Source organism: Marasmius oreades, chromosome 5 (assembly GCF_018924745.1).
Source record: "Marasmius oreades isolate 03SP1 chromosome 5, whole genome shotgun sequence".
Classification (NCBI taxonomy): domain Eukaryota; kingdom Fungi; phylum Basidiomycota; class Agaricomycetes; order Agaricales; family Marasmiaceae; genus Marasmius; species Marasmius oreades.
The window spans coordinates 606604-626931 of NC_057327.1; the positions used below are offsets into that span (position 1 = coordinate 606604).

A 20328-nucleotide genomic window follows, 5' to 3' on the forward strand; every position below is an offset into this window, starting at 1 on the left:
TACTGCGCATGCTCTTCGTCATCGTGACCGACGTCAACGGCCACCGCTTGACTTCATCGTCTCTTTTCATCTTGATATAGGGAGAAGAACTGGGAAAGAACAATGTAGGTTTCTAGATTAGTTTTGTTCGTTCACGCATCCTAACAGACGCCATAGAACTTGGAAGGATTGGCTGACGAGCGACGGGCAAACTACAAACTTGAAGAATGTCGGATGAGGGTGTAGGATCTAGGTTACCGTGGTCGGTTCTCGTACTTTCCGGTGTATCGACACTGGCTGCAGTGGTAGTCTCGACCACATCAATATGGCTACAGTTGAAAAATTACAGAAAGCCTTACCTCCAAAGGTATATTGCCCACCTATCCTAATGATCGGGTTCTGAAAAGTCGCAGAATGGTGGTCCGAATAATGGTCATGGTTCCTCTCTACGCAGTTGCGTCATTTATTGCACTATTCTCTTTGAAAGCTGCGTTCTTCATCGACGCAGTGAGGGATATCTACGAGGCGAGTTCTGTTATAATCTCATCTCAATCGGTCTGTTGATGAAACCAAAATTCCAGGCCTTTGTTATCTATTGCTTCTTTGTACTGCTACTAGCCTACCTCGGTGGCGAACGATCGCTACTGATACTAATGCACGGACGACCAGCAAAGGATCCACCTTTCCCTGTCAACTTTTTCAAACGTGAAATAGATGTCAGCGACCCATACACGTTCCTATTTCTAAAGCGGGGTATACTACGTATGTCCAAGCACCCTCTTACTCGTATCAAACGTCTAATCCTGACCCTCAACAGAATACGTCCAAGTAAAGCCTATTCTCGCTATTGTAACCATGATTCTCAAAGCTTTCAACAAATACAATGAAGGGGACCTACGCGCCAATTCAGGATACCTCTACGTCAGCATCGTGTATAATTTCAGCATATGCCTCAGTCTCTACTGCCTCGCCATGTTCTGGGTCTGTGTACACGACGATATAAAACCCTTTCGTCCAGTTCCCAAATTCCTATGCGTTAAAGGCATCCTTTTCTTTTCATTCTGGCAAGCAATCGCAATATCGATACTCGTAGCAGCTGGTGTCATCGTCAAGCTTGGTCCATACACTGATAATGAGAGCATCTCCCTCGGACTCACCGACTGTCTCATATGCGTCGAAATGCCATTCTTCGCCATCGCACACCAGTTTGCTTTCTCCCATACGGATTTCATCGATCGGAACAAATCCTTCATTGCACGTATGCGGTTCTATCGTGCATTCCGTGATGCATTCGGCATGGTGGATGTTTTGGAGGATACCAAGTCGACTCTACGTGGTGAAGGTATGAACTACAGGGAGTTTGAACCTTCGGAAGGCTACATGCATCAGGGGCTGGCTCGGGAACGGCGTATCCGAGCTGGATTGCGGTACACCAAAGGCGGGAGGAAAAAGTATTGGCTGCCCACGCTCGGCGTGGCCCAACCTCCAGGGCAATTCGAGCGTGGAGTAAATCGTGCTATCACGAAGGTAGCAGGCCATGATCAGGGCGAAGAGGTTCACGCTCCTCTCTTAGTGCACGAAGCCGAAGATGTCGTACATCTTGCGCCTGATCTTCAAGACACAGACTCGGACGAGCTGGTTGATTTATGGGGTGCACAGAACGTTGATGGGGGATTCGAGTTGCCCTTTGGAGATTTAAACGAGGCTGACGAACAACTATACGAACATTGCAAGAAATACATATTTGGCGACTACAACTATCCCGTCGTCGATGTCAGCTCGGAGGATGCAAGGCTAATGATGTGGCGAGAAGAAGAGAGGGTTCTGAGGGACGAGCATGGAGCATGGTTCTCGCCATTAAGAGGTGCGAAGGGGCAAATCGCTATTCAGAACAGAACTCAGCCCGCGTGGTCAGGCTACGGGGCTGTTGGAACGTCGGCTCCTAGGAACCTCGAACAGAAACGCCGCTTTGACGAGAATCATCAAGGAGAGAGGTTAATCGATCACAATGAGGATCAAGCCGGCCCTTCCTCCTCCTCTTCCTCAAAGGGTGGAACAGATGTTCGATTGCGATGGACGAAACACGAGAACAGCCAAAGTCGCAAAGACCAAACTCGCAGTCGACCTGGCTCCCAATCGCAATCCCCACATGTTCGTTCTCCTTTGGTCTCTTCGCCTGCAGAAGATGGCCGGAAGTCCCAAATGCGGCACACTCCCCCTCCCTTGTCGCGAAATGCTTCCTCTTCACAATCAGCCAATTCTTCACCACTCCCGCCTGACGCAGTAGATCTGGTAGTCGAGGACGACGATAACCAGCGAACACGAGGATCCAAAACTCCTCTGAAGAAGGTCTACCGTCGTGGGTTTGTGGGCCCCGAAGGCGAGGAAGGAGAAGTCGAGGTAGCCGAGGACGAAGAATCATCCCCGGCAGACCGCGTCGAAACCGGGGAACGGATTGCGAAAGAGGTGGAATCGAAAGGCGTTGAAGAAGGTGTCGACGCCTCAGTTGACAAAGAATTAGTCACTGGCGTTGAAGGAGGGGTGGTTGCGGCTCGGAGTTCGACGCCTCCCGTACATGCACAAATCCATTTGGATGATAACGACAACCCTTGGGCATAAGTACATCCAAAGTTTTGCTCATATTTATAATTCACATGTAATTCGATATCAGCTTGTATAATGCATCAGACACTTGCTGGACATGTCGATACAAGAAAGTTCACTATTCGCCACGGTCTTGGGAGTCTGGTTTTCAACGTTCCAAGTCCATCTAGCAAGCCCAATGAGTCACTGGCAAACCTCAGGAACGATATTTCGTCTACCAGTGAGTACAGGTCAGTTTTCTCGAAAGGAGCTTGCGTGTTCACTGTTGAAAGTGCATTGATGCTCAGATTTTGGCATTAGGGGATAAAAGGCATTTTGATGGGGCTTCCTCGGCATCTTTTTGTCCTTGAATCGCCTCATGAAAGGCATCATAACTGGCAACTTCGCGACATTATTTTATGGGGAACGGGTGATTCGGGCCGAGTGATCGCTCGATTCTTAGATTCCCACAGTCTCTTCTTCCAAGCTACCACATCAGCAACTTACACAATTTGCCGGTGAACTTTCCCGGCTTTTCTGGGCTTTTCGGCCGGTTCGACCAGTCCACCCCCTCGCAAGTTCACCAGCTCCTTCACATATCGCAACCACACGCCAGCCAATGAGGTCCAAATAGCTGGCATATGTTCTATAACATGATAGCTGCTCTCAGACAGCCTCCAACAGTGGAGGTTTTTGTGAAAAGTTGAGGTGACTGGAAATTTTTGGCAGGTGGACCCGAGCAAAACTGAGCTTGCCGGAAATCAGACATAGCTGGTGACTGGTTGACTTGTTGGCTTGTGCAAGTCCAAAAAGTCGTCAAAAAGTTCTCACCAGTAAATTGTCAAGATGCTGATGCATGCCCTATGTAGATCTATCGGTCTCTGACAATCCTCAGCTTATGTTGAAGATTATTTCAACCGAGTACAACTTCGAACGTGCATTGGCGCCGTTTCCTCATGGCATCCCACAGCTGCGGCCAAAGTCTGAAGCCCCTTTTCTGGATATTGTAGCCTCCTTCGTCGCTGCCCGTCATGATCAGTCTGTAGCAGTCTTTGCATCGACTCGAGAACAAGAAGCCAGTGGCACCTTGGAGACCACTCTTTACCTTTTCGGTGATGTTCCCTCGACAATTCAGTCACACCTGCAGTCAATTTTTGCCTTGCTTAGAGCAATACAACCACCCGTCCTGGAGCGAAAGAAGATCACACAATCCATATCGGAAATCGTTTATCAACAAAATTGGGAAAGATGGACTTACTACCTCCAAAAAGTACTGGATAGCCTGGAATTCATCGAGGAGAAAGCGACGGAACTGGATCTCTCATGGCAGCTTGGCAAAGATCCCAGTTGCGGGCCGTTCTCGGATATAAGAGCCCTTGGTAAGGTGCTCACTATGGGCAAGGAGGAGGGTGTTGCATTTGCGGTTCCGATGATTACCAGGTTGTATGGGAAATGGAAGCAAAAGGGCTTCCTTGACACCGAGCTGTCAGAATATAAGGAACCTTTCGGGTTATTTCCCCGTATCGAGTCTGTTCTGGAGAACAGTGAGTGTCTCGATACTTCCCATCGATACAGCTTGCTGATATGACTTTAAAGAACTGGGGCTCTCGGTTCCTTTCTACCAGTGGATTTCGAAGATCCTTTCCGCATACACGCACAGTGCGGCCCTGGTCCGTCTAATTGGGCCATCCAGGTCTTTCAGGATCATACGAGGAACAATAAATATCGTAACGATACCTTCCACGAGGCTTGTACCGGATCCTCCTCTTCCCATCATCAGCCTCGATACTATCACGGCTGCTGTCTCAAACACTCGACTCACTCTTGGAGACCTTCCGACGATGGAACTCTATAAATGGCGCGATCCGAGATATGACGACGTAGTACATCAATTTGCCGAGTGGGCCATGGAAAAGCTGCAGACGTCGGAGAGGCGTGGGCCTTGTCATCCACACTACGAGGTCCAAGCACTAACTTATATCCATGAACACGGCTTGAAGGATATTTATCCTTACATCGCTTCCTCGGACCTTTCTTGCGCAACGTGTAAGCTTCTCATTGAGGTATATTATAACGTTCAAGGCACAGAAACACTAGACTTGTCTTCGAGTGGAAGGATGGATGACACGTGCCCGATTCCGGAATTTGAGGGAGAGTTGGGGAGAAGGTTTCGCAAAATGTTCCTGGGCAATCTACACGGGAAAGTGGCTTGGACGGCCAGAAGGTGGATTGGTCAACTACCGGTCCCATGGAAGAAACGTAAAGGTAGCTTTGCTGCACAAGATACCGTCGAGTCATCGCCACGGAAACTCCCTATCATTGTTGCCGAAAGTGATTCCAGTAATTCCGTGTTACTGAGCTCTTGACAACAATGTCTTGTGGTCATGACGGTTATGCCTGTACTCCAAATAGGATCTCTGTGTCCGAATATCCTCTGGATTAGGCACCAGCTTGGCTTTGGAGCATCTACTAGTGTATCAGGCGAGGCTTGCATTTCCGTAGTTGCATATGCTAGAGAAATCAGAGCGGGTACTCTACGAGATACGGGAGCGACCACAATTCAAGTTGAAACGGTCAATGGACTACCAGCTCAACAGGGATATACGTACGTCTTGAATGAAACGCCCGAAAGACTGAACACTTCGGCGGCTACGATTGAGTCATGTTTCCATCTAGCACCACGTAGCCTGCGCAATCCTTGCGTCATCATCTCCCTCTCAACCCTAGATTACATAGGGAGACATAGCCCGCTCAAGAGGTAAACGGGAGATTTAGAATCTGAATGCCCTGTTCCCGCAGTAGTGAGCCAGCACGCACAGTCTTGACAAGGCAATGATGAGTCATGACTCATGAATGTATGACCTCAATATCTGTCCAATCAGCGCTGGAGTAAAAGAGGTGACAAAGTCCTTTATAATGAATGTGCTTAAGGATGGCCGGAGCGGGAAAATATGGGGAAGATACAATCACTCGGTGAAGTTGGTTTACCAGTACCGCCGACCCTATGATTGTCATTGATATTGATGGCTACCACTGCGCACGCCATATTCAAATCGAGACCACACCGAATCGCCGCCAGCGAACTTCAAGAGTTCAGAACTGTAATGATGTAGAAAAAGCCGAACAGAAACATCACGCACCATCATACCACGATGATCTCCTCGGTTCTCCTTGTTTTCGCACTTTCACTCTTTGCTTCCACCAACGCCGCCGCCGCCGTCACGAACGCGAAACGAGCAATCACACCTCTTCCTGCAAATGGAAAGTTTGACTACCAGATCGGTGGTGCATACACGCCCGATTCCGACGTCAAGGTAGTCACCAGGGATCGTACCGAAAGTCCAGCGCAGGGAAAGTACAACATCTGCTATGTGAACGCTTTCCAGACACAACCAGACGAAAAAGCTTTCTGGCAGTGTAAGTTCCACCGATCTCTTCAAATAAGTTTAGAATGTTCCCTAACTCGCATAATGATACGCCCACAGCATCCGAGCGGGATCATCTCCTTCTCCGCAACGCGAATGGCGAATACTTCGTTGACCCAGAATGGCCAGACGAATTCCTTCTAGACACGTCAAAAGACCAAAATCGCCAAGAGATTGCAGCCGTTATCAATGGATGGATTTCTGATTGCAAGCAGAAAGGGTTTAACGCCATCGAAGCTGACAATTTGGACACTTTCTCCCGGTCTAAGGGACTTCTCACAGTCGATAACAACCTTCAGCTCGCCAAGATCCTTACGGACCATGCCCACTCTCTTGACATGGCCTTTGGCCAGAAGAACGCGGGAGAGGTGGCTGCGAGGGCGAAGAAGGAAGCCGGGTTTGATTTCGCTGTCGTGGAACAGTGCCAAGAGTTTGAAGAATGTGATACCTACACGGATGTGTATGGAAATCAGATGTTGGAGATTGAATACTACAACGAGGACTTACCGGAGAATGGGCTGGAGAACTTCAAGGATGCTTGTCAGGCGAGGGGTAACCAGATCTCAATCATCTTTCGAGATGTGGAAGTTAGGCCTCCTGGGTCAGAAGACCGGGTATATCAAGAATGTTAGATAATAACTCGTGTAATAGGTGTAATGGTTGGATAGGGTATAAAACTATCATCTGGGTACCACTGACCCGAGAAGTGTGACGATGAAGAAGAGGGAGATGACTCGAGGCGGAGTACAAAACTGCGCAAAGCATTTCAAATTGTAACTGAAGTGTTGTATCATGGATGCGTGGTCCTGAAGATAATCTCAGCAAAGTCAGAGATGGGCCAAGTGGAACTTACCGTCTCATAATAGTTCAAATTCGGCAGTACCGAGAGCCTAACACGTTTTCCCAATTGTCTTAATCGGTGCAATACCGAGGGGGAACGGAACCAATCAAGGTAGACGGAAGATTCATGGCTTATCTCGACTCGTCTGAGCGAAGGTAGGCATTCAAGCATCGAAAGTAAGGATTCGGCGTTCCTATTGTAATCGGATAAAACCTTGGGATCGGTATCGACTACCTCTCGAATAAACTCCGTTTGCCACTGCTCTTCTTCATGTACATCGGTATGGAGAAACGATTCCCATGTCAGATCCAACATCCTTGATGACACGGTAATCGTGATTGTCTCCACATTTCCCAAAAGATGTGTTCCGAATTCCGACCATTGGACGTCGGTAATGTTTTGCACATGGACAACGTTAAATATGAGTTCAACAAGATCCGGAGCCACTTCCAAAACGGAAGTTACGGTTTCATGAGAAAGTGTGGTCGCATATGTGGGAATACGGAATTCCAGCATTTGTATATGACAGCCGGAGCGTATGATTAAGTTCACGACTTTCTCAAAACCCCAATGATGATCTACCCGCCGGTCTCGATGCGGATCCTTGAAGGTGGTAAGGACTAAGCGACGGAGAGCGGGTGTAATGAAGTTCGTGAGACCCCTTGGGTCGCAGATTGAGTGAAGATATTGTAGGGCGGGAAGGGTGATTGGCGGCAATTCTGAATCAGGATCGACGATAAGTTGGTTGAGCCGGGTATCCAGCTCCAGATGTGTGAGTTGTCTCCAGGGAAGAAAGAGTCGAGGACGACGACCGTTAATGGTAGCATAGGATCTGATCGCAATAGCTGCATGTCTGAGTGATATCGCATGTTTCATTTCAAGGCGAATGTAATCTTCGAAGACGTCCTCAACCCTGGCATTCTGTAGGACCAGAGTCGACTTTTCTAGTATTGGAAGTTGCAAATCCTGGAGTAAGCGAAAGCCAAGACGATCGACAACCATGTAAATGGTCTTCCAACGGTCGGAGTATTTGGCCAGGTCTTCGAGGAGGGGCGAAACGCTGAGCATCGTAATGGTCAATGGCCAATTCTTCGAGAGTAAAAGGGAAGTCCTGAGACGCCCTTTCATTTTTTGAGATGTATCGAGTGTGTGGTCAATGAATTCGTGGCTTGTGTGAAGGATAGTGATATGAGCCCAAAGATTCGGAGAAGCTCGTACGATTCCTTTCCATGTTGCGCAAACTCCCATCAACCTCCAAGGTCCGTCATCTTCCACCGAGGGGAATCTCTCGAGCTCAACCACACATTCAAATACTTTCAACAAAATTTCTAGAGGAATATTCATTATGCGGGGCGATGTAGGATGCGAGAGTGCACTCGATGTGTATGATAATGGATTAAACATGACCGAAGATCTCTAAGCCTTCCTGGAAAAATTATCTGTAGAAAATGACATGCATGGAAGGATTGAATTCAGAGTGCTCTAGGATTGAGAGAAATCGAAAATTCGCACCTATCAGCAGTGTGTAAGTATATCTGAGCCACGAATTCTGTCGGCGGCGGACCTCTGTGGGGTGAGAGCTGTGCAGGCGCTCGTGATCCAGACTTCGCCAAACCTTGTCGAGCCCGTTCTCGAGCTCATTCTCCACCACCAACTCAAATCAACCACATTATTCCCTGTCCCACTTCTGAAGAATACTCACGATATGTCATGGTCTCAAAATATCTCTCAGATTTGGTCTCATGTCATGGACATAATGACGTTTCACGGGTGATAGCATATTCGTTCGTCTGGGTGGAGGGATCATGAAACTCAGGTAAGCCTGATTGACTTCATCGCGAGCATCGATTCACTGGACTACTAGGATAGGCAGTCGCGCTTTGTCGGTACCTGAGGACGGCACTTTCCAAGCACGCAAAATTGCACCACCAAGACGCCGACGATGGTCAAACCATTCAAACTTCCCGGCTCCTGATGTATGATGCGTTCCCTTGGTTGCCAAACGCCTTGCCACATATCCCGCTCGCTGTGAAGTACGTTATGATCGGTTGATCGTTGGGACATTGCTGGCAAGTATGCCTGGAATTATCCTGTTTCCGGGTAGTATTCGGTACTCGGTATTAGTCAACTTCGATTTACCTTTCCTCTATCTGTCCATCGCGTAACTTGGAATCAGAAACAGAAACCCCAGACAGATTTCATCTCGCCAAAGAATCGCTACCCGGACCTGGTGGGAATCCTGGATCGTCGTTTCACCGGACGCTGACAATCACTGCGCGCTGACATGTTGAAGGATTACTCCAAGTGTATACTGTGTATACTGTACACCTTCGGGAACGTGCCGCCGCTTCGTTTCATCCATCACCAATCAAAGTTAAAAGTACGTATTTCTGTAAGGGACAGTTGAACGTTGAAGGACAGTAATAACAAATGGATGAAGAATCATCCTTCTCCACGTACTACGTATACTGTGGACTCCACTGACCCCACTTTCTCCCCCTGGTAACTCTCATCTCAAAATCACAACCGTTTCGGGAGACGCCAAAAAGGCTGATGAGAAGCCCAGTAAGTTGATGACGGACCTGACGGGCGGAGCAAGAGGTCGACTAAGACGGAGTCTGGGCACGTGCACATGATTAGTCATCCGGAAATTCGCCATTCTTGCGTCCAAGCGGCGCTAGCGATTACTTTATAAACTCTCGATCCTTTGGGCTTGTTTCTCATTACACCATCCCTCCCCAGATTCACACAACCTCACGAACACGAACACGCTCTCTATACATCTTTCATATTCTCATCAATGACCGTCGCACAGGACTTACCCTCACGCGTTAGGGGCTGTTCGAACGCTTCTCATCAACCAAACGGCGCCAGCGAGCCTACCAACGGACACGCAAATGGTGTTCACAAATCCCCACATGTAGTCGACGGATTCGCCACAAGAGCGATTCATGTAGGGTCCGAGCCGAATCCAGAAACAGGGGCTGTCATCCCTCCCATCAGTCTGAGTACCACGTACGCGCAGGACGGCGTCGGAGTCCATAAGGTTCGGAATTTACTCAGCTTAGACGCATTAGCGGGGTCCTGAGTAGAAATCACTTCTAGGGCTATGAATACTCTCGGTCAGGAAACCCCAACCGAAACGCTTTGGAAAGAACACTCGCAGCTATAGAGACTGGAGGATCCGAAGCCATTACCTTTGCTTCAGGTTTGTCGCGTCAAAACCTTCTTTACTACTGAATTCTGATGGATTCTGTCTTATTTTCATACATAGGCTCCGCAACAACCGCCATAGTAATTCAGTCCCTCGGACCATCAGCACATGTTATTTCCGTCAATGACGTTTACGGAGGAACATACCGGTATATCGCACGGGTGGCCGCGACGACACAAGGCGTGGAATCTACGTTCCTTGATCTCGAGAACATTGGCCCTGGCACCGAAGGCGAACGCCGCCTTATCCAAGCCCTTCGACCTAACACAAAGATCATCTGGGTTGAGACCCCCACCAATCCTACCCTTCGTGTGATAGACATCGCAAGACTCACACAGGTCTTAGACCAACAATACCCACCCCACTCCCCGAATGCTTCCTCGAGACCCTTACTCCTCGTCGATAACACTTTCGCGTCGCCCTATTACTCCTCTCCCCTCCTCCTTGGTGCCGATATCGTCCTTCATTCACTCACCAAGTACATCAATGGGCATTCAGATGTTGTCATGGGCGCTCTCATATTACCCGCCCGACTCGCCGCTACCACCGAATACCTTCGTTACCTTCAAAACGCAACCGGAGCTGTTCCCTCAGCATACGACAGTTGGTTAGCTCAACGTGGAATTAAAACCCTCCACGTCCGGATGAAGCAACACGGTGTTAATGCTCTTCGGATAGCGAAGGCTCTTCAGCAAGAACCTGATGTTGAGGAGGTTATCTACCCAGGTTTAGGCAAGGAGCGTTCGGTGAATGCTTGGAGGAACCTTAGTCCTCATGCTAAGAAATGGATTGAGAATGAGGGGCTTTTGGGCGAAGACGGATCTTTCCCGTGCTCTGGAATTGTCTCCTTCCGACTCAGGAAGCCAACACCGCACGCAACTGATGATGAATACGCGGCTTTGGCTTCTCAGTTCTTGAAGAACCTTAGACTGTTCATGTTGGCGGAGAGTTTGGGCGGTGTTGAGAGTCTTGCGGAAGCTCCGGCGAGAATGACACATGCTAGTATTCCTCCCGAGGAACGGGAGATGTTGGGTATCGGCGAGGGCCTTATCAGGTTGAGCATTGGCATTGAGGAAGCAGAAGATCTGCTGGATGATCTCAGGGCGGGATTACGAAGTGTTTATTAATTGGACTAAGTTATTCTCTTGAACCTTCTTAGATGCATCACATTCTTGTCCTTTTACAAAAAAAAATCGGCATGTTTTCCGTGGTTTAATTGTACATACACTGTAAATTATTCAGAATCGGCGTAATGTAAACTTTTTATATATGGTAATTGGTTGCAATCATACCTTTCGACAAGTCAATTACGACGTGTTTCGTTTACAAGGGTTAGGAAACCTAGAATGGCTAATGGTGTGATCACTTTCCATTCGATTGGAATACGCAGCATGAGGCTACCTCCACAATCGTATCTCCAATGAGACATTGAAACCCATTCAAGCAGCGGTTGATCACTATACCGTAGGAAAGACGATAGACGTCATCATGTCGTCCCTCTGGCTTCATAAGTACATCCCCAGATTTTGCAATGAATTGAGAAGGGTTGACAACACACCGGAGACTCGGATGAACCTTTTGGAACATTCTCCATTCTCTGATCTCGATTCAACTCTACTACCGAGAATGAGATTAAGCCGGACCTGTAAATATACACCACGCGATCACTGGAGTCGAGTGCGACTTAAATGGGACACACCGGTTAGGAGTCGGTTCGCGTTGCTTGAAAAAACATGATGATAACGAACATGCTCAAAGGTTGTTGGAATTCGTGGGTATGCTTTGAGAAAAAACGTAATCGGTGAACCGCAATGGCCGGAATCGAGGTCATCCAGTTGCTCCGTCCAAGTTCCTGATCCAATTCCCTTCCTCCATATTTCAACCCATCCCCATTTCCTGGTCCCCGAGTGTCAAATCACAATCCCGGTCCCCTAGGTTCTAGTCACTCCATAGAAAGGAGATCCAGACTCCATGAGTACTGGAATACAATCAGTGGGAATTCGGCGGCGGTCCAAAGTGGCTTGAGAAGCTGGCCTGTATACTTGGCATTTCTAGCCAGTATTGAATCGCTAATTCCCCGCGGGTAGTAAGTACTAAGTTGGTAAGTTCCGTTGAAGTTCCGCTCCTCAAAACAACCTCAAAATGTACAAGGGAATACATATGGAGTCGACACCTACTGTCCAAAATTGACGGTGAGATAACAAAAAAAAGGGGTGATAAAAAAGAAAGCTCGTTGGGGATAATTATCAATGGCCAAAACGCTTGTTGAACCAAGCTCCGGATCCTCCCCCAACTTGAAGAACCTTGCCGTCAAGTTCGTGTCAAGTTCGTGGACTCTCGTGCGTTCCCGGTTGGACGAAGCTGATTCGACCCTTCAACCACACCCTGAAAAAGTGCCCGGGTTTCTTCCACACGCGCTGACATCTTCTCAGAATGGCATGCAACTTGAACTTCCTGTATTGAAGAACTTCTTCACTCCGGCCGGCAGGTGTTCCATAGTCACCTTTGTTCTGGACCAGCAGGGCGAGGTAACAGAGGACTGTAATTGAAAGAGCGCGTGTAACTTTGACTCGACTTGTTTAACAGAAGATCTTCGTGAAGATAATCCAGAAGGCCTCCATAAATTTCCCGTCCCGGCTGTTCGGATGTTGTCCTGAACGTTTGATATGGTGGATCACAGCCAGGTGTCATGTAGTATCGAAACTAGTTCTTTGCGGTACATTGTTCAGTACTGATTAGGATCCGCCCACAATGTACCCCGGGGATGGTATTTTACCGGTACCGTCCATTGGTAGCTTGTGTACCTCCGCAAGAATGAACAGCTCGCTGCAGTGGTTCATCTTGGAACAGCGGAGAGAGGAAAAAGCCGTACCAGCTGATTGAGGCTGTTCAGACCAGGAACATAATCGCCGCCAGTTCGTAGGTGCCAGTCCATCCCGCTTCCAATATTTCGATGTAGTTCCCAGCTGAGTCGCGACTCGGACTCGGAAGGCAGTGGACGATCGGAATTACCGGATACAACCCCACATTGATTTGAAAGGTGCTGAGGCCCATAAACCCCCCATCCACTCTGTGACATCTTCCCACATCGCGTCCTTGTCGTGACGAAGCTTCAACAGCGTGCACTGGTACCTTGAACGAGAACGATTGTCTTGTCACTCAGTGCTCAACGTTGAGGTTGGCCTAATGTCATAGAGAGCCTAGGTCAAGAAGAAGAGGTCGAACCACCCTGTTCTGACAGAAGATTTCGTGGAGCATTCAGGAGGCGACTCAGGGCCGCAGTAGTCAAGCAGCAATGGTCGAACGTGGTTGAAGTAAACGCCCTCAAGGCTAAACATGAATAAATATCATGGGCGCTAAAATTACTTTAGCCTTGTTTTTTTTGACACTCGTCGACCTTACTCGAAAATCTCACCTCAATCGGTGCAAACTCTCTTATACATCGACGCTCTACAAGTTGCGACCATGATGTCCACCATCCAATCTTCGTCAACCCACCAAAATGCTATCCCAACGACGAGCACAGTTGGCATCGTACCAGACAAATATCGAGGAGCGGTTGTTGAGGTAGCTCTATATCATCTCTTTAAAACTACGCTGATATGTTGATACCTGGAACCATTTTATAGGATCTTCAGCTTCCGCCTGCATTCGCACTTCCATCGATGGAGAGAGTTTCGAGGGTGATAGAGTTGGCGTATGATCGTGATTTTTCTCATATTCCGTGCGTATCTTGTTCCTTAGTGCATCTTCCCTGGCTAAAATTACTGTGTATCATGTTGCGGTATCTTGAATTTTCGCCCGATGTTCTGGTACAATTGAAACCGCCTACCAGTGTCCTCGACAGGAACCGAAAACCACTAGGCTATGTTGAAGTTTCAAAACTCAAGCAGTTATGGGAATCCGGCAAGGCAGACCCAGTTCGTTTCTCTTTCACGTGTCGGCTCAGTCCACAATACTCAAACCGAACACAGACCGACTCTGTTTCAAAGTACATGACTAGATTCAAACGCAGTGTTGATTCCCATCCGTATAGTCTAGTAACACCGCTCACCGAGCTGAACGAACTAGAAGATTTTTTGAAGGATAACATATTCGCTTTGGGTGGGTAATCGGCCTTTTCGATGTCTTCAAGTACCTCTCTGATTTAGTCCTCCCCTCTTGGTAGTTACCGACTCGGAGAGAAAATTCGTTCTTGCAGTTGCAACGATGCACGACCTGGAGAATTTCGTCACAAGGAGAGGCTGAGCTACCTTTTTCTCTCCTTCCTAGTTTGGTTTGTGTACGAAGTACTGACTGTTTAGTCGTAGTTTTCCTATCTTTTGTTTGGCCTCCGTATCGTCTTATCGACAATCGATTTAGATGAATTAGCATTGTGACTGCACTATCTTGAGTCTGGTTTTGTCTCTTCTTAATACCCAACTCTGACATACTTGTATTATCATTCGTCATCTCATTTCATTCATGTAGCCTATTTGCCTGCACTGCTGCAACTCCTATTGGTCCGCAACAATTAGGGATTGTTTTCTTTCACGCTCATGTTTCATGGCTTCTTTTGCCGCCGTGGGACTACAGTGTTTGACATCGAACCGAGCCGTTTACCAATAGGTGGAACGGGCATTTGTCAACTTTCGTTTTATCCTCCCTTCGCAAGTTAAAGCGTTGTATCATCTAAATACCCTTGCGATCGGAAGGATATCGACAAACGAGAAGTGTTGGAATTCTTCTTCGTGAGGCTTTATCATCAGGAAAATCGTTTCCCATGCCTGCTCCGAGTCCACGAGGGATTCTTAAGCTTTTTTCTCGTGGTCCCACGGGCGCACGATGGCGCTTTTACTAGTTGCTGGTGTGAGTGGCCATCGATTCATCAGGAACCCAGCTTAATAGTCTCTTCGATAGCGTTTTAGAAGGACACGCTTTACGTCTTTCTGCTCTCCTCTCTTATTCGTTCTATCCTCCGGCGAACAAAAGATGACAGAAAGATGGAGAAGATCGAAACCGCTGTACAGTCCCACGTATCTCCGTCAATCAAAACTATCTTCCAATCGTGACTGTTTCTCCCCACGGGAACCCTTGAAATGCCTTTCCTTGTCTTCCTGGATAGTGTCAAGCCCTCTCACCCGGTGATTGGTCTTTTCTGACGTTTTATTACTCCCGCCACTCGGAGGATGCATATATTAAAAAGGCTCTTAACCTGCAGCTTGATCTCTCTTTCCTTCGCATCCCACTGCGGTCCCCTCAAGCTTCTTTCGTTACTGCGGGCTGCGTGTTTACTCCCTGTTAAAACCCCAGCGAACCTTCTAGCGGCCGACCTTCAATTTTATGCAGGTGGATCAACATGGCGAAAGTTGAACGAAACCGAAAGGAAGAGATCGCACTAGGGATGACGCTTCTTGGGTTTTTATTTTCTTCAATGTAAAGTTTACCCTTTAGCTTTATTATATTGTTGAATTCCGCTGATCGCATTCCCTATAGACTATATGGATTGTTCTTGTCACAGTTGTACACATATTATAAACGGTTTCCAAGGGATTCGGTCCGAATCAAAGCTTTGGTGAGTGTCTTTTTTTTATTGTCCGAGGAGATGGTTCTACTCGTTTATTGATGGATCTTCCTTTCTTCTATAGGTTGCTGCTATTGCGTGGGTTTGGTCTTGTTAGTTCTCTTTACCCCTTGTTCATCACATTTCGATTGCCCCCCCGTAGCTTTTTCAACACGGTGTCGGTTGTATTGGTCTCCCATTCTTGTTGGTGAATACTTTTCCCCTGGCAGTTGTATAATTCAATGGCCAATAACCCTTGTGTTAGGTATTATTTCGTGACGACTGGGAACATGAAAGTTGCAGTTTGGTAAGATGCAGTCTTCTTTTCGAATATTCCTCCTGGTCTGATTAAAGTTTTATATCTGATCTAGGAGTATGAACGTGAGTAGGAAACGAGGGTGTGTCCATGTCCGCTTAATTGGTTTGGCTAACACCGCATCCTCCCTCTTCAGGTTGAGCTTACAATATCGGTACGTTCCATGAATTGGTTCTTCTGGGAATGCGGCTGGTAGATTGCTGAGACTCTTTACTCTACTCTCTTCCCGGATGAAGATGGTTATTTCTGGAATTGCAGAATCGTAGGCGCTTATTCCTTCTATATTTTGTTGAACACTGAACGTAGTACCATATTTAGGTTTCTCATATATCGTGTTTGGATGTGTCAGTAGCCAATTCCTTGCGACGATACCTTTTTCTCATAATTGTAACCTTCCTCTCCTCTCGTAGTGAGCAGCCGGCGAACCTTCCTTACCTATGTGCTCGTGAGTTTCGGATACCAGCTTCTCAGAATACCCATCTTTTCTCATCTTTTTCGTCCGCTCAGTCACTATTTGCCGTTGCACATTTTGGTACGGTCCAGCGAAACTTGGGGGCTTCTTCTCGCATGACTGACTTCCGTGCCGTTTTGCTTAGTGTCAGGACTAGGTAAGTTTGATTGATCCTTCTTTCAATGATTATCGCTCAAGGTTCGTTGATTCTTTGGCTCCCTTCGCCCTGCCCTTCCACTGGCGTAGTCTCGGCGGTCCACTTTTTAGGAACTAAACAGACGCCGTACTTCTCAGGTGTAGGATTAGAACCCAATATCAAGGTCCACCTCTCTTTTTCCACTGTTTCCTCTCTAGCTACGCTCCGCTCAACTCCCATTCGCCACAGATCCCGAGTATAATCAAATTGAGTAGCGCAGCCGTGTGCGATACTGGGATAGCTATCGCGCTTTGTTATTATTTACAACAGAAGAGGACGGGGTATAGGAGGTATTTTAGTTCACTTTGCTTCTCGAACATTAACTCATTCGAGGATTCTCAATGATAGGACGGACGAAATCATTGATTATCTGATGATTCTGGCGATTAACTCGGGATGTTTGACGAGGTGAAAGGATCCTTACACGCCTTCGTCTTCGTCGAAAGCACTAAATCCTCTTTTCAACCCACACAGTATCGCGTCGATCAGCTGTCTGCTTACTGTGAGTGGTTGAAAATTGAAAATGCTCGTGGGATTCACGGTCGTTTGCATATGGTCGTGTGCGGCTCTCTCCCAACCAGTATCTAATCGTCCCCAAGACATGGGTCTACTTAGCTCTTTGTTTTGTGATCAGCCGATGTGAGTGATTGGCTTCTTGTCCTTTCAGACGGTGTCCTAACCTCTGTGTATCCTCGATTATTATGCAGTGTATGCCAATACTTTCCTATCCGCGTATGTCTTTCTCTTCCCCTTCCTCATCCCTCTCCGAAGAAGTTTTGTTGACGGAATTACTGCACTGCCTACTAGCTTGAATACTCGTCAGATCTTACAACCGACACACGAGATGGACACTCCCGTTCTCCCAAACTTCCGCCATCCTCGGAATCATCCGGATATCTCAGAGAAGGTGTGCTGCTCTTCGTTCTTACTTGCCACACGAGCTGTGCTGTAAATTCTGATCGCTGAAACTTGCGAATGTTTTGTTCAATAGACCCCGACACAGGTATATGTTATCACCGAGACTATTACTCGTAGCGATTCGAATATGTCAGACTCTTCGAGTCGGAGTACTAAGGTGCGTTGTTTATTTTGTTGTCTTTTTTCTCTACCTTATGAAACTGTTGCGGCGAATCTAGGCACTAACAGTTCCTTCCTTCGAGGGTGTCAGCAGCACGCCGGCATCCCCTATCGTTGGCGTGCCGGAAATATCTGGAGGATCGTATAGAATCGAAGAGTTGCCCCGGTATGACTAGGTTGTGGACTATACAACATTCCTTCGATTGGTTTACTATGTATAACGTACCCTGCTTTCGACGTTCTCGTATGAAAAATTTTTCTTTAAATTACGAGTGCGAACTTCTACACATCCAAGTAAGTGTATTAATGTGTGCACAAGCATCACAATACGACATAGACCTACTAGGCCGGTCCCGTTACAGTAATCTTAACCTTTCTCTGGAAAACTGGCCCGAAAATTAATTTTTCTAGGGTGCTGGTCCTTACATGACCGAACAAGGGTTCGTTCAGGAGTCGAAAGAAACCAACTGCCATGCAAGTTTAACGAGTCGGATCTCCGTGAAGAGCTTAGTTGGGAGTCGGCCGGGACAAGAGGGTTGCACGTGCCAAAAGACTAATTTGGTTTACTGGTCCGTTGTGAACGAACTTTTTTTTTTTTTTTTTTGTTTTCTGCAGATTAACGTGTTACAAGCCGTCTAGTGCTAAGACACACGGGTGTGCTCCTTGAGCGACACCAGTCCTTCTCCTTTCCTTCCCCTCTGCCCATGTCTCTGGTGAGCTCCTGATCCCTTTGTTGTGTAGCTGTTGGTATAGGTGTCGTGTGTAAGTAGTATGTTATGGAATTTAGTTAGCCCGAAGGCGTGTTGTGGACAATAGTATGGAAAAATAAAATAAGATGGGAATTGTGGGCGTTCGTGGGTTGCGTTCTCGTGCAGGTGGTCTGGCTCTGTGTGTGGGTTTGTCTATCCCTCTCCTCGTGGCTCGTCTTCGTTGGTGTTGGTGTCAGTGTCGAGTGGTGGTTCCAGTGTGTGAACGAACTTGTTCACTTGATTTCACCCATTTAGGTCACCATGAATGATTCTCGTGCTAGCACGGTGCCGCAACGTTCAAGTCGCCCCCAATCCCAACCATCACCTACTCGTAGTACCGCAGGTCGTCGTGGTACGGATGAACGACCAGATAGCATAGAACTCCCCCACACAAACAAGAGGAAACCCCTATCCGACGCCAAATCCACAACGGACTCCAGTGTAGAGGCCTGCTCGTCTACTCGGGATCCTAGTAAACCACAAACTTCACCCACTCGACGCCCTCACCTTCCACCTCAAGATGCACAAGTTGAAAGCTCTCAAGATGAGGCATGGAGGGTCCAAGAGGCTCGCATCGCCCTCTTGAACGGTGGCCATCACTGCTGTTATACAATACCACTGGAGCAGATGATGAATGCACTGTTTCCAAGGAAAGATGAGCGGAAAACTGAGGAATTATGTGAGTTGTTGAAGGATAAGGGCAAGTACCTCAAGCGAGGTAGATCCGTCCCCGAAGAGCAAGTGTTCAAGTCCTTCGGGGAGTTGAATGAGGAAATCACAGAGTGTTTTGAAGAACTTCGGAAGTCGAATCCCTACCTTCCTCAATGTTCCGCCGAGCTCTATGTCTGCGACGATCCGTCACGAAACACTGACAGACAAAAGCATTCTAGGCCAGATGCGGGAATCACTGAGACTGTAGAAGTCGGTGATTTTCACATAGTTTTTCACCTACCTTCAGCCGGACTTTCACATAGCCTTATTAGTGAAAATAGGTAACAATACAGTGATTCCATGATGTGAAAAAATTCATGGTTCACATACTTTTTGAACACTTTCACCCAGTTGAATTCTGACAAGAAATCCAGATTTTCACCACAAACAAGGTGAATACCTTTACCTTTTTCATGTACTTTTGATTAGAATTTCAATTTTACAGTAGGGAAAATGGGGGGTAAAACAACGTGAATTTCATTTGTTTTTACATGAATAAGTTCAGGCTACAACCGGTCTACACCTTGATTTCTCTATGCCAGCCCAAAACCAATTAAATCCACACCTCAGTTTGTTTCCCTTCGCTTGTGAGGCTGTAAGTTTTGCTATCAAAATTGTACGCATCTGCATCTATAGTCTGTCAGCCCAGACATTGACAAAAAGTCATGAAGGCTTACCATATCTGCTTCTTCCTGCTCGGAATCGTGGTCAGCATGTTTGTTCAATTTGTGGGTGCCTGACACATGAATTTTACTGGTCAAAATTGTAAAGAAAGCGTTAATAAAAAAGGTACACGGACTTTTTCTGCGCACAAAAGTATTGAATGCGGCGATGGTCTTGACTGTTGAACTACATGTTGGCATGTATTGAGTAAGGTATGGGGTTGAGAACGAGAGGAAAGGGAAAGAAAAAAGACAGAGGCAGAGAAGAAAACAAGGGGAGGGGGGCGATGTTTGATGTTAAGACATGGTAGTTAGCGAGAGAGTGGGGCCTGCTGTGCTGCGCCGGTTAGCAATGTGACAGCTATGATGTCATATGCACAGCTCTCAGTTTTATGCGAATTTCACACCAAATATAGTGAAATTTTCATTTTTGCACTTAGCGGACATTTGTAACTTTTTGCACCCCTTATTTCAGAGGAAATTCACGCCGTGTGTGAAAATATAATTCACCCAAATTTAGAGTGAAAAGTGATTATCACGTCTTGTTCCGTGCGAAATTCACACACTTTGACAAGCCCAGTG

The 20328-nt window shown here is 47.3% G+C and overlaps 9 protein-coding genes across 9 annotated transcripts; 8 read left to right on the forward strand and 1 right to left on the reverse strand.

The window, feature by feature from the left end:
• Positions 1-3: 3 nt before the first annotated feature.
• On the forward strand, positions 4-2679 carry E1B28_008259 (uncharacterized protein). Its single transcript, XM_043160757.1, has 5 exons — positions 4-104; positions 157-346; positions 393-504; positions 561-741; positions 797-2679. The coding sequence occupies exons 2-5, from the start codon at positions 207-209 to the stop codon at positions 2596-2598; spliced, it is 2235 nt and encodes a 744-aa protein (XP_043008328.1). The 5' UTR covers positions 4-104; positions 157-206; the 3' UTR covers positions 2599-2679.
• A 649-nt stretch (positions 2680-3328) lies between these two features.
• On the forward strand, positions 3329-5116 carry E1B28_008260 (uncharacterized protein). Its single transcript, XM_043153045.1, has 2 exons — positions 3329-4106; positions 4159-5116. The coding sequence occupies exons 1-2, from the start codon at positions 3419-3421 to the stop codon at positions 4926-4928; spliced, it is 1458 nt and encodes a 485-aa protein (XP_043008329.1). The 5' UTR covers positions 3329-3418; the 3' UTR covers positions 4929-5116.
• Positions 5117-5714: 598 nt separating this feature from the next.
• On the forward strand, positions 5715-6619 carry E1B28_008261 (uncharacterized protein; the record flags this gene model as incomplete). The annotated part of the gene is made up of 2 exons (XM_043153046.1): positions 5715-5979; positions 6048-6619. The coding sequence occupies 2 exons, from the start codon at positions 5715-5717 to the stop codon at positions 6617-6619; spliced, it is 837 nt and encodes a 278-aa protein (XP_043008330.1).
• E1B28_008262 (uncharacterized protein) lies at positions 6348-8401 on the reverse strand. The gene is made up of 3 exons (XM_043153047.1): positions 6841-8401; positions 6495-6793; positions 6348-6435 (listed from the first exon to the last, which is right to left on the reverse strand). Exons 1-2 carry the CDS (start codon positions 8230-8232, stop codon positions 6668-6670), a joined length of 1518 nt encoding a protein of 505 aa, XP_043008331.1. The 5' UTR covers positions 8233-8401; the 3' UTR covers positions 6348-6435; positions 6495-6667.
• A 1161-nt stretch (positions 8402-9562) lies between these two features.
• On the forward strand, positions 9563-11329 carry E1B28_008263 (uncharacterized protein). The gene is made up of 3 exons (XM_043153048.1): positions 9563-9874; positions 9934-10036; positions 10103-11329. The coding sequence occupies exons 1-3, from the start codon at positions 9629-9631 to the stop codon at positions 11167-11169; spliced, it is 1416 nt and encodes a 471-aa protein (XP_043008332.1). The 5' UTR covers positions 9563-9628; the 3' UTR covers positions 11170-11329.
• Positions 11330-12291: 962 nt separating this feature from the next.
• Positions 12292-12591, forward strand: E1B28_008264 (uncharacterized protein; the record flags this gene model as incomplete). Its single annotated transcript, XM_043153049.1, has 1 exon — positions 12292-12591. One exon carries the CDS (start codon positions 12292-12294, stop codon positions 12589-12591), a length of 300 nt encoding a protein of 99 aa, XP_043008333.1.
• A 916-nt stretch (positions 12592-13507) lies between these two features.
• On the forward strand, positions 13508-14290 carry E1B28_008265 (uncharacterized protein; the record flags this gene model as incomplete). The annotated part of the gene is made up of 5 exons (XM_043153050.1): positions 13508-13609; positions 13672-13766; positions 13878-13962; positions 14017-14146; positions 14211-14290. The coding sequence occupies 5 exons, from the start codon at positions 13508-13510 to the stop codon at positions 14288-14290; spliced, it is 492 nt and encodes a 163-aa protein (XP_043008334.1).
• Positions 14291-14866: 576 nt separating this feature from the next.
• E1B28_008266 (uncharacterized protein) lies at positions 14867-17862 on the forward strand (the record flags this gene model as incomplete). The annotated part of the gene is made up of 23 exons (XM_043153051.1): positions 14867-14890; positions 14942-15165; positions 15371-15457; positions 15518-15596; positions 15670-15683; positions 15748-15792; positions 15850-15891; positions 15956-15965; positions 16037-16054; positions 16137-16162; positions 16219-16244; positions 16311-16345; positions 16408-16432; positions 16497-16508; positions 16598-16671; positions 16737-16837; positions 16896-16955; positions 17022-17049; positions 17129-17186; positions 17255-17279; positions 17355-17454; positions 17539-17622; positions 17684-17862. 23 exons carry the CDS (start codon positions 14867-14869, stop codon positions 17798-17800), a joined length of 1314 nt encoding a protein of 437 aa, XP_043008335.1. The 3' UTR covers positions 17801-17862.
• Positions 17863-18634: 772 nt separating this feature from the next.
• Positions 18635-19369, forward strand: E1B28_008267 (uncharacterized protein; the record flags this gene model as incomplete). The annotated part of the gene is made up of 1 exon (XM_043153052.1): positions 18635-19369. The coding sequence occupies one exon, from the start codon at positions 18635-18637 to the stop codon at positions 19367-19369; it is 735 nt and encodes a 244-aa protein (XP_043008336.1).
• Between the last annotated feature and the right edge of the window lie 959 nt (positions 19370-20328).